Genomic DNA, 15,368 nt, shown 5'->3' on the forward strand with positions numbered 1-15,368 from the left:
TAACACAGCAACTATGTAAAATAAAATCAATATTTTAACTACAATTTAGTAAAAAAGTGGACAGCAAGTAAGGGGTTACACTAAAACATCAAGAGTGCAAATAGACACATCCACTCACACAAACTCACTTACACACACTCACACACACACACACACACACACACACACATAATTATACACACGCAAATGAATTAGTATGGCTATAACCATATAGTTAAAATGAGTCAGAAAACTGAAATAAGACGCTGAAATCAGATCAGACCCAGAAGGATTAAGCTATGACAAAGCATTTCTGTTTATTTTTGTTACATTTTTATAGATTTTTAATGTTTTGTATAACAAAATGTTTTCTGTGTTCAGGTTTGACTGTAGTAATAATAACTCAAAAACTGACACTTCAAATCAACATTTAGTAAAATAATTTAGTAAATCAACATTTAAACATTTAGAAAATCAACATTTAAAGCAAAAAAAAAATAGTCTTTGAGAATGCCTTAATGTACATTTAAATCTATTAATTTAATTTAATATTTATTTATTTTTTACTTTTTTGTACTATTTTCAATGGGGGAAAAATATAATAATTATTGCATAAATATTAATTACCACAAAATTATCTCAAAATACGAAAGAAAAAATATTTTTGAACAAAAATATGTTAGATTAATTTTACTGAAGAAAAAAAAAAGTTAAATTTCAGATGTCTGGTCACTTTTGACCGCGAACACCATGAGTGTGATTCACTGCACAAGGGTTTAAAAGCAACTCCCATTCATCAATGCAGCAGCACCAATAAAGCACTGGTATTATGACAATAATTATTATTAGTCACCAATATTAGATATAGGCCCATAAAATAACATAGGTGAACCAATTAGACAAAAACAAACAAACCATGTTGGTAACATTATGAAGGTGAATATTTTTTAAGAGCACATGCTGAAGATAGATACCTAGTAGGGCCATAAAGCAGATGCATATGGCAAAGAGGGAGCTGAAACTGAGGCCCACGTCGTCTTGGTAGACGGCCAGCGTCACCTCGCAGTGCCGGCCGCGGTAGCCCTCTGGACAGTGGCATGTGAATTTGGAGGGAGACTGTGCCACACAAGTGCCCCTGTGACATGGGCGGCTGGCACAGAGCGTGTACACACAGAATTTACCAGTGGAGTTTGCCTTGACCATGTGACCTGGGGGACACCTGCGAATGAAGGACACAAAGAGAGAAAAGCATTAATCAAATGGTTATATATGTATATATATATAAAAAAAAATTGTGAATAACTGATGACAACATAAATAACACAAATGATTCAGGTTTGGAAGTTAGTTGTTTCTTTAATTAATGGTAAAGTGTACATTTATTTCCAATACTTCCTCTAGAGGTAGTATCTGAAAAACCTGTTTAGAAACCCTTTAAAACCAAATATTATTTGGTGCTGCTAGTGGTGCAGGAATTAGAGGACACTGTTTTACAGGAAAAAACTAAATTGATAAAAAATTTAATTAAATTAAAACTTGGGGGAAAAGTACTAAAATAAAACATTTTATTTTAATTATTAAATAATTTATTTTATTGACAGTTTTGTTTGGTGCTGCTAGTGGGGCAAAAATTAAAAGACACTGGTCAATAGCCAATGGAAATTTCCTTTGTACAACTAAAAATTTCCACACAATGTTTGTAAATGCAAAACTGCTCACAGTGAGCTGGTACATTTAAAACCCTGTGTGAATAAAATAAGCTTGAGATCACACGCTGAATTTTTCTTTGCCCTGGAGATCAGTGTAGAAACTGAAAGCACTGAAAGAATTCAAAATATGTCTGAATATGTGACTAAAAATCTTGATGTTCTCTCTAAAAATCTCAAGGGAAAGCATACATGCACACAGTGCGGAAATCCAATGTGACCAGCACTGAGCGTGCTTATAAAACTATCAGCAAGTCAGAGGCAATTCCTGTAGAAAACAACAACATAGAATCATAGACACAATCAATGCACAGCAGCTGCGCAGCTTTCACTGCCAGAGAGGACAGTGGATAGGTCCGGGGTGAAGAGCAGCCCACATACAGTATATCATACCTGCCTATCTGCCTTTGACTGAGGCGTATTGACACACAACCCCAGGGCCAAAGTGCATAAGGCTAATAGCACCCCACTACTAATAAAACAATCAGAATATAACACATCATTATTAAAAAAAACAAACTAACCACCTTTCTTCTCGTGAACAGGCTGAAGAAGATTAAAAAATTCATGCAAATTAATTTTTTTTTCAACAATTAGAACTGCCCTTCAGAAGCTACAGAACACTTTAATGTTTACCATTAGACAATAAGTACAATTTGGAGGGTTAGGGTTATTTTAATGAATTGTGCTTCCCTCTTGCACATCAGTGAATGTTTGAACCTTTGGTAACAGTTGTGTATGAGTTCCTCAGTTGTCGTCAGTGTGAAAAGATAGATTTCAGAATCACAGTCACTGCTGGAAAGGGTTCAAATATGCCAAAGATGCAGGACCTGCATGACTTTTTCTGAAGAACAGTGTGCAGTTTAACTGTTCAGGACAAACAGGAGACTTAAGAATAACCATCACAAAACAAACAAACAAACAAACAAACAAACAAAAACAATGTAAACTTTTCAACATGGTTATTATTGTAAATTCAACTATTATTTTGTCTTATTGGCTATATGTACACATCTATTAGGCTAAATATCTTATTCAGGATGGTACAAAATTAAAAATTACATGCATTTTATATGATCCTTATTATTTAGGAAAAATAATAAACATTCTGCAAGGTGTATGTAAACTTTTAACCACAACTGTGTGTATTTGTGTACCTGCATTCATGGATTCTCCACAGGTCCACGCAGGTAAAGGGGGGACTACATTGGTTTTTCCGGCAGGAGTCAGAGGAACAACCCAGAGACACACCTTGAGAACTGACCAATGACACCCCCTCTCTGGCCTGACCGTCCAGAGGAATAAACCGCCCATTGAGTCTCAGGTCCCGCATACAGCCTGTGCCAATAAGGAAAAACAAAACAAAAGCCAACATGTTTCATGTTACAGAACAAATATAGCATAAAGTGTGAAACCTCCTCTTACACCTACATAACATACATTTGCTTCTTCACACACTCACACACACACATAGATAAACTGAGCTCAACATGATCCACTCATATTCTGAGCCTTTATGAAAAGTACTTTTAGAGTCCATTTAATAAACACACAAAGTGTGTGCCTCAGGCTAACCAGCGTGCCTGCGTGCAGGGAACTATTCCACCTCCTCTTCTCTTTCATGTCACATGTCATTGTCTCCCTCCCGTAGTCAGTTTTTATGCTAGCTGTACTTCCCCTCTACACTGAAGGTGCATTTGAGGCTATTATGAATTAATCGTTCCTATTAATTTTTCATTATTGCCAATACAATAGTGTGTAATCATGACAGATAGAGGAACTGCTGTATGAATTAGCTGATAAAGCTGTACAGAGTCATCTGCTTGATGTACACATGTGCTGATGAAGTCCTTTCTCTGACTCTGATTGGATTAGTGGTAAAATGGTAGTCTACTTCACAATGATATAACTCAGTGATTGGATTTTTCTGGCCATGGGACGCAGCATTTTTGTTAGCTTAAAATGTCATGCTACAGTGTTTATTGGAGTTGTCCACAGCTCACCATGCACACTTTGACATATTGACTCCATTTCATTTATTGTAACCAATTCATCTATTGTGAGAAGCTCTGGACAGACTGCTAATCAACTCTGAGATGGGTGCTGCTTTGAAAGTACAACTTTGTGTAGTGTGGAAAACTATACCTTATTGTATAGTTTTATCTTATATTTTATATTTGATCTAGAGTTTTTAGGCTCTACTGTTAGTGTTATCTGTATGCACCGGGGGTCTGAGAGTAACGCAATTTCGATTCTCTGTATGTATGTACTGTACATGTGGAAGAATTGACAATAAAGCACACGCAATAATTCCATTAACTCCAAGTTGCTGCTTTGAAAGTACAACTTTGTGTAGTGTGGTAAGTTTTTTAACGCCATGATGCTTATTAGCCAGTTCCATCATTTGTGCCAGGTTTGATTTCTCTTAATGTAGACACAAGAGAACAAGGTGAAACAGAAATTAGACAATGTGTTTGGATCTAGAATAGCATTTCTTAACCTTTTTTTTTTTTTTCTCAGCAATGTGTTTTTTAAAACTCATACTTCATTTAGCATTAGCAGCAATGTTAGGAAAGAGGCTAAAAACAATTGCACAAGCAAGTGAAGACAGTCTCAACAAGCAGTTTCTTCTCACTTTAATGAGACACCTGAGCTTGTTTGTTGTTAGCAAGTTAATGACAGGTCTGGAGGCAATTGTGCATCTGTTGTTGTATTGTTTCGAAGAAAACAGATGAATAAGAGATTATTTGTGATTCGTTATTTTAATTTTCTCACAGCCCTGATGTTTTTATCGTATATTACTTAGACTTTCTCTTTTGAATGGCAGTGTACAGTATAGTACAACATGGATTGCATCATGTGTCATTGGAGAGTTGAGCTTCAGGAGCACTCCTGTACTTTACCTTGGAAGCTCTTGTTGTGTCCTGAGGGGAATGAGTTGCCCAACATCACCACAGCGGGATCAATAACAATCTCCCGACTGCGACCCGGTGATCCCGTGACCTCTCGCCGTCCTCCCCCGCCATCCAGAAGCAGGGTCAACTCATTGTCATGCCGATCTAAGTGAATATCATGCCACTCTCCATTGTCTAAACGATAAGAGGGCATTGTCAAGTTGAAGTCCCCATCACCGAGGTTGTAGAAGACACTTAAAAGACCCTGATAGATCTGAGAAAGTGGAACAGAAAAAGAGAGAGAGAGAGAATGGTTTCAGTTAATAAACTCATTTATAATTTTGTAAATTATCTGAGGAATCTGTCGAAAATAGTGCCAGAGACAAAGAACAATGGTGAAATTATGGAAATAGTGGTATTGAAGTATAGAGAGAGGCTCAGTATGGGATGAGATAGACCCAACGGGGACTTAAGAAATCAGACTGGGGCAGGATCTGATAAAACGACAGAGCACTAACAGAATTAAACATATCAGCCCTTTAATTAGAGACAGTGGGAGCAGGGAATTCAATATGGTGTCAGTGAGGTTTGCCACTATATTCTTATATTGCCTCACTGACTCTCTAGTGGTCAGCTGTGAGACTTTCTTTCACTCTCTCTTTCCCTTTGTGAGCTCTTCTTAAACCAATTGCTCCTTATAAATCAAATGTTTCTAAGGAAAGCTGTATTATTTATGAGGGTTTGTAGGATAAAAAGTGTGTAATATCAAAGTACGATATAAAAGCCTGAAGTTTCATGCTTTGAATCATCCAATATCCGACAAACCCTTCACTGTAATGCCTTATTTTTAACAGTCTAATAACAATAATTCAACTAGGGTTTTACTTACAAGCATGTGGGTACTAGCCATAGCTCCACACCTGGAGAAAAGAAAATGCCATGTTTGACAATGAGAGCGGCTCATTGTCAAACCAAATGAGAGCGGCTGGCCGATCTCCTGAAGAAAGCCCCAACCTTCATTTTAATTTCAGAGTGTTTCTGCTTGTGTCCCAGAGAGCATAATTTGCTAGCCTCCATTTTGGATCCTGGCTTTGTGGTGATGTAAAAAGCAGGACTAATCAATGATGCAAAAGGCAGTGAGGCTCTCTCACATTTCAGCAACAACTGTAAACAGTTTACACAAACACGGTTGACCTCTGTAAACTTGGGACCTTCCACCTCTCCCGCAACCTACTCAGTTTCACCTGCAGTACAGCTCATGAGAATAATCTCAAACCGGATTGTTAGAGTATTTCAAGGCTTTGCTATGCTGGGTAGGTATTAAAACCTGAAGGCGTACTAATTAACAAGTACATTAACTTTAATCTACCCATGGAAAATCTTTGGGCTTTTTCCTCATGCCCTAAGATTTACCCCACAAATGCTCACTCTCTTCCCTAGTTGGTGTGAAACATGTCTCCATGATGCACCCAATGATCCAGAAACCAATGTCATCATCTGGAGCTGCAGGTGAAGCCATCTGCCAAGTTGCATGTTTAAGAATTAAAAGACATTTAATCATGGATCATTGGATCTTAAGTGCATAGCGCTAAGTATGCCTGGGTTCCCCAACCACCTTTTCATATTTTGTTACGTATAAAAAAAATATGAGACATCGTCAATCAGTGTCATGGCAAAATCTTGGGAATCATTAAATAAACCCTTTTTTGGCGATATGCTATAAATAGATGAGACAACAGGTATTGAATCAGGACTGAAGTGTTTTCTCTGAAGAGGAAAGGGAGGCAGCGGCTCAGAAATAAAATAAATAAACAATTAAGTGACGTGACATACAGCCAAGTATGGTGACCCATAGAATCCATGCTCTTTAACCCATCCAAAGTGCACACACACAACAGTGAACACACACACCGTGAACACACACCCGGAGCAGTGGGCAGCCATTTATGCTGTGGTGCCCGGGGAGCAACTGGGGGTTCGGTGCCTTGCTCAAGGGCACCTCAGTCGTGGTATTGCTGGCCCGAGACTCAAACCCACAACTTTAGGGTTAGGAGTCAAACTCTCTAACCACTAGGCCACGACTTCCCCCAAAAAGGCATGTAGCAATGATGATGGGATCCTCATCGCTCATGAAAAGGGGCATCGGATGCAAAATCCACTTTTACATGGTGTTTGAAGATAAATGTGTTTTGATCATCTTAGATGGTAAAACAAGTGTGTTGAAAACCCAATAATAAAATGTGACATTCTGTAGTTTTGTCTCAGATTCATCTTTTTATCTTATTTAAAAATTTCTTGACTCCACAGCAAACAGAGCAATTTTGTCTTTACTGTCCCAATACTTATGGAGGGCACTGTATGTACATTTATGAGGTAACCTTTTAAAAGTGTCAATTCTATACCTGGGAAAGTCATGTAAATTAACACATTTTTAAAAATCTAATGGCAATTTTATTTTTATTTTTTACAACAAATATACATTTTCCAGCTATGCCAAGCACTAAATATTTTATCAGGTAGAAATTGTAAGTAAAATATATATTTCTAAAAATCCAGTAAATCATGTTTTCCAGTAAATCTGGATTGGCTAGAGTGGTAATCTTGCAGATCATTCACAACTCCTGGAATGATTACATTTGAGTCGGAGCCAAAAAGATTGAGAACCACTGTTTTAGAGGTCCATTTCTTGGTTTGTCTGCTTATTCTCAAAATGGAAAGATAGTCTCAAATAATGTATTCAAATGTTTTCTGTGAGCTGTCTATCATCAAAACCTTCAAAACTCTAAAAACACTACTACATAATGACCTGGATATGATTTAACATTTGGATCTGTATTATGTATCTCACCAAGTTTAAATCTCTTCTGTATGTTTTAAAAGCAGCATCTCTCTGGCCTGCGAATAGGGTCGTATTCCAGTGTCATGGTTAATATTACCAGATAAAACCAACTCACTACATCTGTCAGTAAGCTCTAAACAAGTTCTGAGTGAGAATTCCTTGAATTCAAAGAAAAAAACACAGACTACATTGATATTCCGCTGCCACTAATGGATCTGTGGCTAAGTCTCTTGAGAAGAAATTAGATGATCACACTATCATTTCCTCCTCATCCGCTGATGATAAGAACACCTTGCTGAAAATGTCTCAGTGAGAAGATGCATCATAATCAGACACAACAGGCAATGCTAAATGGGTATTGGCACATCACATCAATTAGCATTATTGGTAAGGTAATTGAGAGGAGCACAGCAGGAGATTAAGTTTTAATCTTTCGCACATGGCACAAAGGCAGCATCAGTTCCTGCACCGCTGCGAAGCCTTGCAAGAATCACAATATAAGCAGGTAATGAAATCTGTAGCCTGCCACTTTAGAGGATATAAAATGTCTTCTAGCCTGTCTCACAGACATGTCTAATTCATGCCACAGATAAATCACCCACGATTTAAATGGGAGAGATAGAGAGACAGAGGAAAAGAGAGAAGTGAGAGGGAGAGAAACAAAGCAGCAATCAGCAATCCGACTGCATCATTTTAAAGCAGGTGTTGAGAGAAAAAAAAAAACCTTGAAAAAATGAGACAGCCTTGGAGTGAGAGGGTAGATGGCATGCATTCTGCAAGTGTATCAACCGGATCGGGAGACGCATACTAATGCCTCTATGATTAAACACAAACTCGTTGCTCCATTCAAATTCTCACATTGCACCGCTGTTGCAACAACGTTCGCGGGGTCTGGCAGATGGGCTGCTATTACAGAGCACATCAAGAACAAATAATCTTTATATGGCAGCGGTCGACATTCCTCATTTGTTGTAAGGACATTTCATGGGCATAAATTTGTAGGGAAAGAGAGGAGACATTTAAAACATTCATTACAAAAAATCACTTCAGAGGGTGTTGGCAGGATGCTCAGTATTTCTGGTATAATATCCAAGTTTATGTTAATTTATAAATATAATCAAAGTTAATTCATGTTTTTTCATATTACATTAATGTTAATTTATACAACTTAAAATGTCAAAGAATTTATAAGCAGCGTGCGTTCAAAAGTCTGAGCTGTCAATTCATCAAAAGAAAGCACAACCATTTTCAACATTTTTGATAATAATAATAATAAAAAGAAAATGTTTCTTGAGCAACAAATCTGCACATTAGAACAATTTCTGAAGGATCAGTTGACACTGAAGACTGGAATGGCTGTTGCTATATTAAAATAGAAAACAGCTTTTTATTGTATTAATATATATTTGTATAAGATGTATTTTTGATCAAATAAATGCATTCTTGGTGAGACTCAATAAAAAAAAAAAAAAAAAACAGTGCAATATGGTTTCAAATTGTTAATATGTGCCGGCAAAATGAGTCACAATGAGCAAATTTTCAAAAATGAGTTATTTTTATTTTTACATTCTCTATTAAAACACATTCAAAATGATGTATGATTTGTTGGAATCGGAAAAAGCTACACCTGTTTGATGTTGATGGAGTCAGCAAAGTAAATTTAGAGAAATCCTGATTTAAAGTTTTCTGAAGGTTTCAAAGCAAAATCAACCAGCAACATTACATCTTTCCCCCCACTTCTTTTCTAAATAATCATTACTGGATTAATAATCACAATAAAGTTTTTTATTTTTTATTTAATCTTTGTTGTTATAAAAAAGAACAGATGCAAAAAAAAGGACAAATATAAGAAACAAGTGTAGCCTATAGTGTTTTTTTTTTTTTATTTTTTTTTTTATCTAAGCATAAGCATTCGAATTAGAAAAAAAAACAAACAGTAAAATCTAAAAATCACTTAAGTGTGTTTTAAAACTACAAAAGCAGTTCAATCAAGAGCAGCGAGTTATTCCCTCTTTTCTTTGATTAACATTTATGTGACAGACAACCTATATTAGGATCTAATATAATGTTACACATTCAATGTTTTTCCCCAACTGTTTCCCAAACATTCACTTAAGACATAACAGTTTATGTTTAAGTAAACACTTAAACACCGTAATTCTGTGTATATGTGTATATTTGTTGAGATGAGCGTGCTAGCGGGAGCGTCTTTATGTGGGTGCTTCGGATGTCAATCAACACGAGAAGCGAGCAGAGAAAAGGTACTCCTCTCAGAAAACTTACAAATAAAGATACTTTTAAATGTTTAACTACTATTTGGAGCATTGGGATCACTAGACGCAGGCTTATAAACTCCTTTTTGTGAAAACCTCAAATTCGACATGTTTCACTTTTTTTGGCCTGTAGCTCAAAATTAGACTGTGCGCATTTTGACTCATTTTGCCAGCAGGGGTAACATATTTAATATGTATCATGGACTAACAGTAATAATACATCAGAAATATTCATTTCAACATACTTTACCATTAAAAGGTTTGGGGATTGGTAAGGTTTTTGTTTGTTTTTTAAAGCAGAATATGAGAGTAAAAGAAGATAGTTATTTTCAAAAAGAACATTATAATAATACACCTTCAGCAGAAAAAAAACCTTGATAATGCATATGTTATATTCAAGGAAAGTGAAAAGCATGAGAAAGAAAAAGAGAGATGTTTCAAGAGCACTAACCTCCAGTTTGAGATATTCATTTTGTTCTTTGGACAGCAGGCTGAGGATAGAGCTGCTATGTTTGCGTGTCCGGACCAGGACCTGAACCTGCGTGTGTCTGGCCGGGAGCGTGAAGGCCAGCTGAAAGTGTATGTGACTCCTTCCATCAAAAGAATACTCCGGGACCTCTGTGAAACACAAAAAAGGATGCATAAACAGTGAAAAACACACTGGGAGAATATCACAGGATGTTCCAGTCGTGTTACATAAAGAAGCTCTACAAATTCATAACACTTTTGAATGCGATTTGTGCCAAGATTCAGTGTGTGTGAAAATCCTGCATGGGTGTTAACACTATCCCTCCTACACAGAGCAATTCAAAGATATTTGCTGCCCCACTGAAAAGCCTTCACACACACACACACAGTTTTCACATCCATTCAGTCATTCTCTTTAGCAATGATTTCTTATCTGCTTTATCTTCGATGACTCAGTCTCTCTCACATTCCACTTGTGGAAACAGACATGGCTTGAAAACTTTGGGACAACTGCTGAGTAATTACCCTTTTCACACTGATGCCCGCTGTACCCAGGTATGCACTGACAGCTGAAGGAACCCCACTCTCCGTGGCAGCGGCCCCGGGTCCCGCAGGAAGGAAAGCCCATGTTCACACAGCTATTGTCCGTCATCTGACATCCCGGAGCACTGCCAGAGGAGTCAGCTGGTGAACCGAGGTCATAAAACTGAGAGAGAATCAAAGTGAGGGTTACAGACTAATAGAAGTCACAAAAACACTGAGAGCAGCAGGAAAAAAAAAGAGAATAAGCTAGTATAAATAAGGCAGAAAATAATGGTCAGGATAGGCCAAACTGGGAGGCCTTGAAAAGATAAGAGATGAAAAGAGAAAGAACGTTTTATCTTATCTGTGCATTCACCTTTAATCCAGCCTGACATAATGAATATTATCATGCTGTGCAGGCCACATCCACTTAAAAAAGCTGGCCTGCAGTGCTCTGTATTAACAGAATGGGGAAACCTTGAGGCCTTAAATTCTCTTCACAACAGAACAACCACGCACCACATTAGATCAATTTTTCCTTTCATCTGATGACTCCCATTTATTCATGCCCACTCTTCCTAACGGCGTGTTTTTGAAGTGGTTGCAGCATGAGTTTGACCCTGTGCGAGAACCGGTTGCACCTTGTACAGACAGATAGCACGGCCGATTTACCAGAACAGCTAAATAAGCAAAGGGCTGCATTAATTCCACTGAACTGCTGTTTGTCACTATTATTTCATATTAGACAGGTTGGTTTATTGTCATTTATTTCGTAACAAAAGAATAAATCAAATACAGTGTCTCCTGAGCCACAGTTTGGAAACATTGAACCTCTAACACTTCCCACACGTGACCTGGCCATCGGACGACAATAATAACACAGAGAGAACAATAAATACAGACTATTTACAATAAAGCCACTGGTCAACAGTGAAATTCAGCAATATTATATTTCTGAATAATGACAGTTGTTGTTGTTATTGTTGTTTCTTTTTAAATATATTACAATAGAAAACAGAGTAACACTTTAATATATTGAGGGAGCAATCATTACTATTAACTAGTTGCTTATTAGCATTCCTATTATTAACATATATTGGCTGTTTATTAGTACTTATAAAGCACATATTCTGCATGACCATATTCTACATCCCTAATCCTACCCAATACCTGAACTTAACAAATACCTTACTAATGATTAATAATCATCCAATTAGGTGTTTATTTAGGCAAAAGTCGTAGTTAATAGTTTGTTAATAGCAATAAATGGACCTTAAAATAAAGTGTGACTGAAAACATTTGTTTAATTTGTCATATTTCATATTTCACAATACTGTTTTTTACTGCATTTTTGATTAAATGAAGACAGATTTGGTAACCTTAAGAGATTCTTTCAAAAACACTTGACACATGACATGACCAACAGACAACATACAACGAAATACAGAAAATTTGCAATCAAATTATTCATCAGTAGTAGCATTCAACAGTCCTATCTATGGATAGTGACAGTTGTCCATGGTAAGACTATAACTAACTACTTCAAGCCATTCTTTATACATAGCTGTGCCCATTTCCATATCTCTAATAAAAGAAAAATAATCTCTTCATATCTATATTTCATATTAATTTATTTGGTGAGAAGTCATGCATTGAGTGGGACCATGTACAGCCAGCAGGTCATTGTCGCAAAACCATTTCAATATCCTTCTATATATTTTATCATTAGCAGTATTAATGAGAAAATTACCAGCTGCCTGTACATTATACCTGGAACTCTCTGTTGAATGTGAGTTTTCTACATACATTGTATTGTGTTTTGTATTGTTAGCTGTAAGGCCATCTTGCACAGACTAATGAATGTTAGCACTGCCTGTGTTGTCTGCCTGAAACCATCTCCTGTACACTGCTGGTATGCTTTGTGACTCACTGATTCAGTTCAAGAATCAGACGGACCCCAAACTTTTGACGAAACATTGCTTTGTTGTGTCTATGCTGTTGTATAACAATGCCCTACACTGTTTTGTTTCAGTTAAAGTCTCTTTCAATCAGGCAATCAAGAAAGGCTTGAATACCGGTGCCAGGTCATTGAAGATAGCCTGAAGAAGAAGAACAGCAAGAAAGCATACCAGCTGGTGAAAGACCTGACCAACACAAAGCAAGGGCGAACACCAACCATTCAAGACAAGGATGGTAATAGTCTGAGACTGAAGATCAGGACATCCTAACAAGGTGGAATGAGTACTGCTCAGAGCTGTATGGCTATGAAACCCAAACCATGGACCCAATCTCTCATCATCATCTTCTCTAAGAAAGACAGTCTACAATTTTGCCAGAATTATCGTACCATCAGCCTTATAAGCCACCCAAGCAAGGTCATGCTAAAGATCCTACTGAACTGATTGAAGCCTCAAGTGTACAAGATCATCGCTGAAGAACAAGCGAGCTTCAGACAAGGGCACAGCACAACAGAGCAGATCTTTAAACTTAGGATAATATGTGAAAGATACTTACAACAACAACAAAACCTTTACCACATCTTTGTGGACTTCAAAAAGGCGTTCAGCAGAGTATGGCATGCAGCTCTATGGGCCACCATGAGGCAGTACAAAATCAATGCCAACCTGATCAAAATGATAAAAAACCTCTATGATAAGGCCACCAGTGTGATTTTCTTCAACAGCAAAATAGGGGACTGGTTCACAACCACAGTTGGAGTAAGACAAGGCTGCTTGCTCTCCCCTACACTCTTTAACATCTTTTTAGAACACATCATGGCTGATGCATTGGAAGATCATGAGGAGACAGTCAGCATAGGCGGCAGGACAATAACAAACTTACGTTTTGCCGATGACATAGATGGCCTGGCAGGGAAGAAAGAAGAGCTGGCTAACTTGGTGGAGCGCCTTGACAAGATCTCTACATCCTATGGTATGCAGATCAATGCGGAGAAGACTAAACTGATGACTAACAACACTATTGGCTTCCTCACTGACATCAGGATTGGGGGCGAGAAGCTAGACAGTGTAAACTGTTTTAAATACCTGGGAGCTATCGTCGCAGATGAGGGGTCCAAACCTGAGATACATGCCACGAACGCACAGACCACAGCGGCGCTGACTAAATTAAAGGCCATCTGGAGTGACAGGAACATAGCCCTCATCTCAAAGATCAAACTGATGCACACCCTAGTCATGTCCATATTTTTACATGCCTTTGAGACTTGGACACTAACAGCTAAACTGGAAAGGAAAGTTCAAGTCATGGAGTTAAGATGCTTCAGAAAACTCCTCGGCATCTCCTACAGAGATCACATCTCCAATGAAGAAGTACAGTGGCATGCGAAAGTTTGGGAACCCCTTGCAGAATCTGTGAAAATGTGAATAACTGTAACAAAATAAGAGATCATACAAAATGCATGTTATTTTTTATTTAGTACTGTCCTGAGTAAGATATTGTACATAAAATATGTTTTTTTTGTTTTGTTTTGTGATGGTTGTTCATGAGTCCCTTGTTTGTTCTGAACAGTTCAACTGAGCACTGTTCTTCAGAAAAATCCTCCAGGTCCTGCAGATTCTTCAGTTTTCCAGCATCTTTTGCATATTTGAACCCTTTACAGCAGTGACTGTGTGATTTTGAGATCCTTCTTTTCACACTGAGGACAATTGAGGGACTTAAACACAACTATTAAAAAAGGTTCAAACATTCACTGATGCTCCAGAAGGAAACATGATGCATTAAGAGCCAGGGTGAAATTTATTTGCATTATAGTGCATTTAGTATGATTTCTCTTATTTTGTGAAAATTATTCACATTTTCACAGATTTTGCAAGGGGTTCCCAAACTTTTGCATGCCACTGTACGTGACAGAATTTGGCGGACCATTGGGGCGTATGATGACCTCCTGACAGCGATGAAAAAATGGAAGCTGAGGTGGTACGGCCATTTAATAAGGTCATCAGGACTTGCGAAGACATTCCTGCAGGGCACAGTGCCAGGAGGAAGGAAGAAAAGCAGGCAGAGAAAGAGAAGGGAAAACAACATTCAGAAGTGGACAGGCCTGACGCCTGGCAAGACGTTGAGAAAAGCTGAGAAGAGGGAGGAATGAATGGAGCTGTTTGTCAGAGCATCTTTGGCGCCTCAACGGTCAACCAGACTAAGAGACAGGTGAAGAAGTGAAGGGTGATGAAAGTCTCCTTTGAAGCGGTGGCACCTATGATTCTGTTATAAGGAACATTTTGTAAAACTTTCATTGTGACCATTAGTATCATAGTTTGGGGAGAATTACAGTTTTATTTTCTTGTACTAGTGAGACGTTTTCATAGTTATTGGTTTTTTCATAGTTATTTCATAATAATTTGCTGTGGGTGCATTGTGGTTGTTTGGTGTTTTTATGTTTGTTTGTTTTTTTTGTTTTTTTTTCATCTGTACACCTCAGAAAGGTCGATCTTTTCACTTTAAGGTTAAGAGCTGTTCGGTTTATTCTCTTCCTTAAGTCTGGTTTTAATAAAGGATTGTACTTTCTCTTTTATGATTTCATGGCTCAAGCAAACATGTGTGACCTTTTAAGTAACATACTGTAGTCCCTGCATGTACCTCCCAAAGTGGCTCTGTAAATGGCATAATATCTTTAAATCTTAAAACCACTTTGCCATGCACCCCATAACACTGTACTTGCCACCAAAAA

The 15,368-nt window shown here is 37.6% G+C and overlaps 1 protein-coding gene across 2 annotated transcripts in view; it reads right to left on the reverse strand.

The window, feature by feature from the left end:
• si:ch211-186j3.6 (neural-cadherin) overlaps positions 1–15,368 on the reverse strand; it is a 244,695-nt gene that overhangs the window by 10,984 nt on the left and 218,343 nt on the right. For both annotated transcript variants that reach the window (XM_042728157.1, XM_042728156.1), the window contains exons 27-31: positions 10,685–10,865; positions 10,143–10,309; positions 4,589–4,853; positions 2,843–3,023; positions 954–1,198 (exon numbers count right to left, since the gene is read on the reverse strand). In XM_042728157.1, the coding sequence (XP_042584091.1) occupies positions 954–1,198; positions 2,843–3,023; positions 4,589–4,853; positions 10,143–10,309; positions 10,685–10,865 (1,039 nt within the window). The remainder of the gene's footprint in view (positions 1–953; positions 1,199–2,842; positions 3,024–4,588; positions 4,854–10,142; positions 10,310–10,684; positions 10,866–15,368) is intronic.

Source organism: Cyprinus carpio, chromosome B7 (assembly GCF_018340385.1).
Source record: "Cyprinus carpio isolate SPL01 chromosome B7, ASM1834038v1, whole genome shotgun sequence".
NCBI classification, from domain to species: Eukaryota; Metazoa; Chordata; class Actinopteri; order Cypriniformes; family Cyprinidae; genus Cyprinus; species Cyprinus carpio.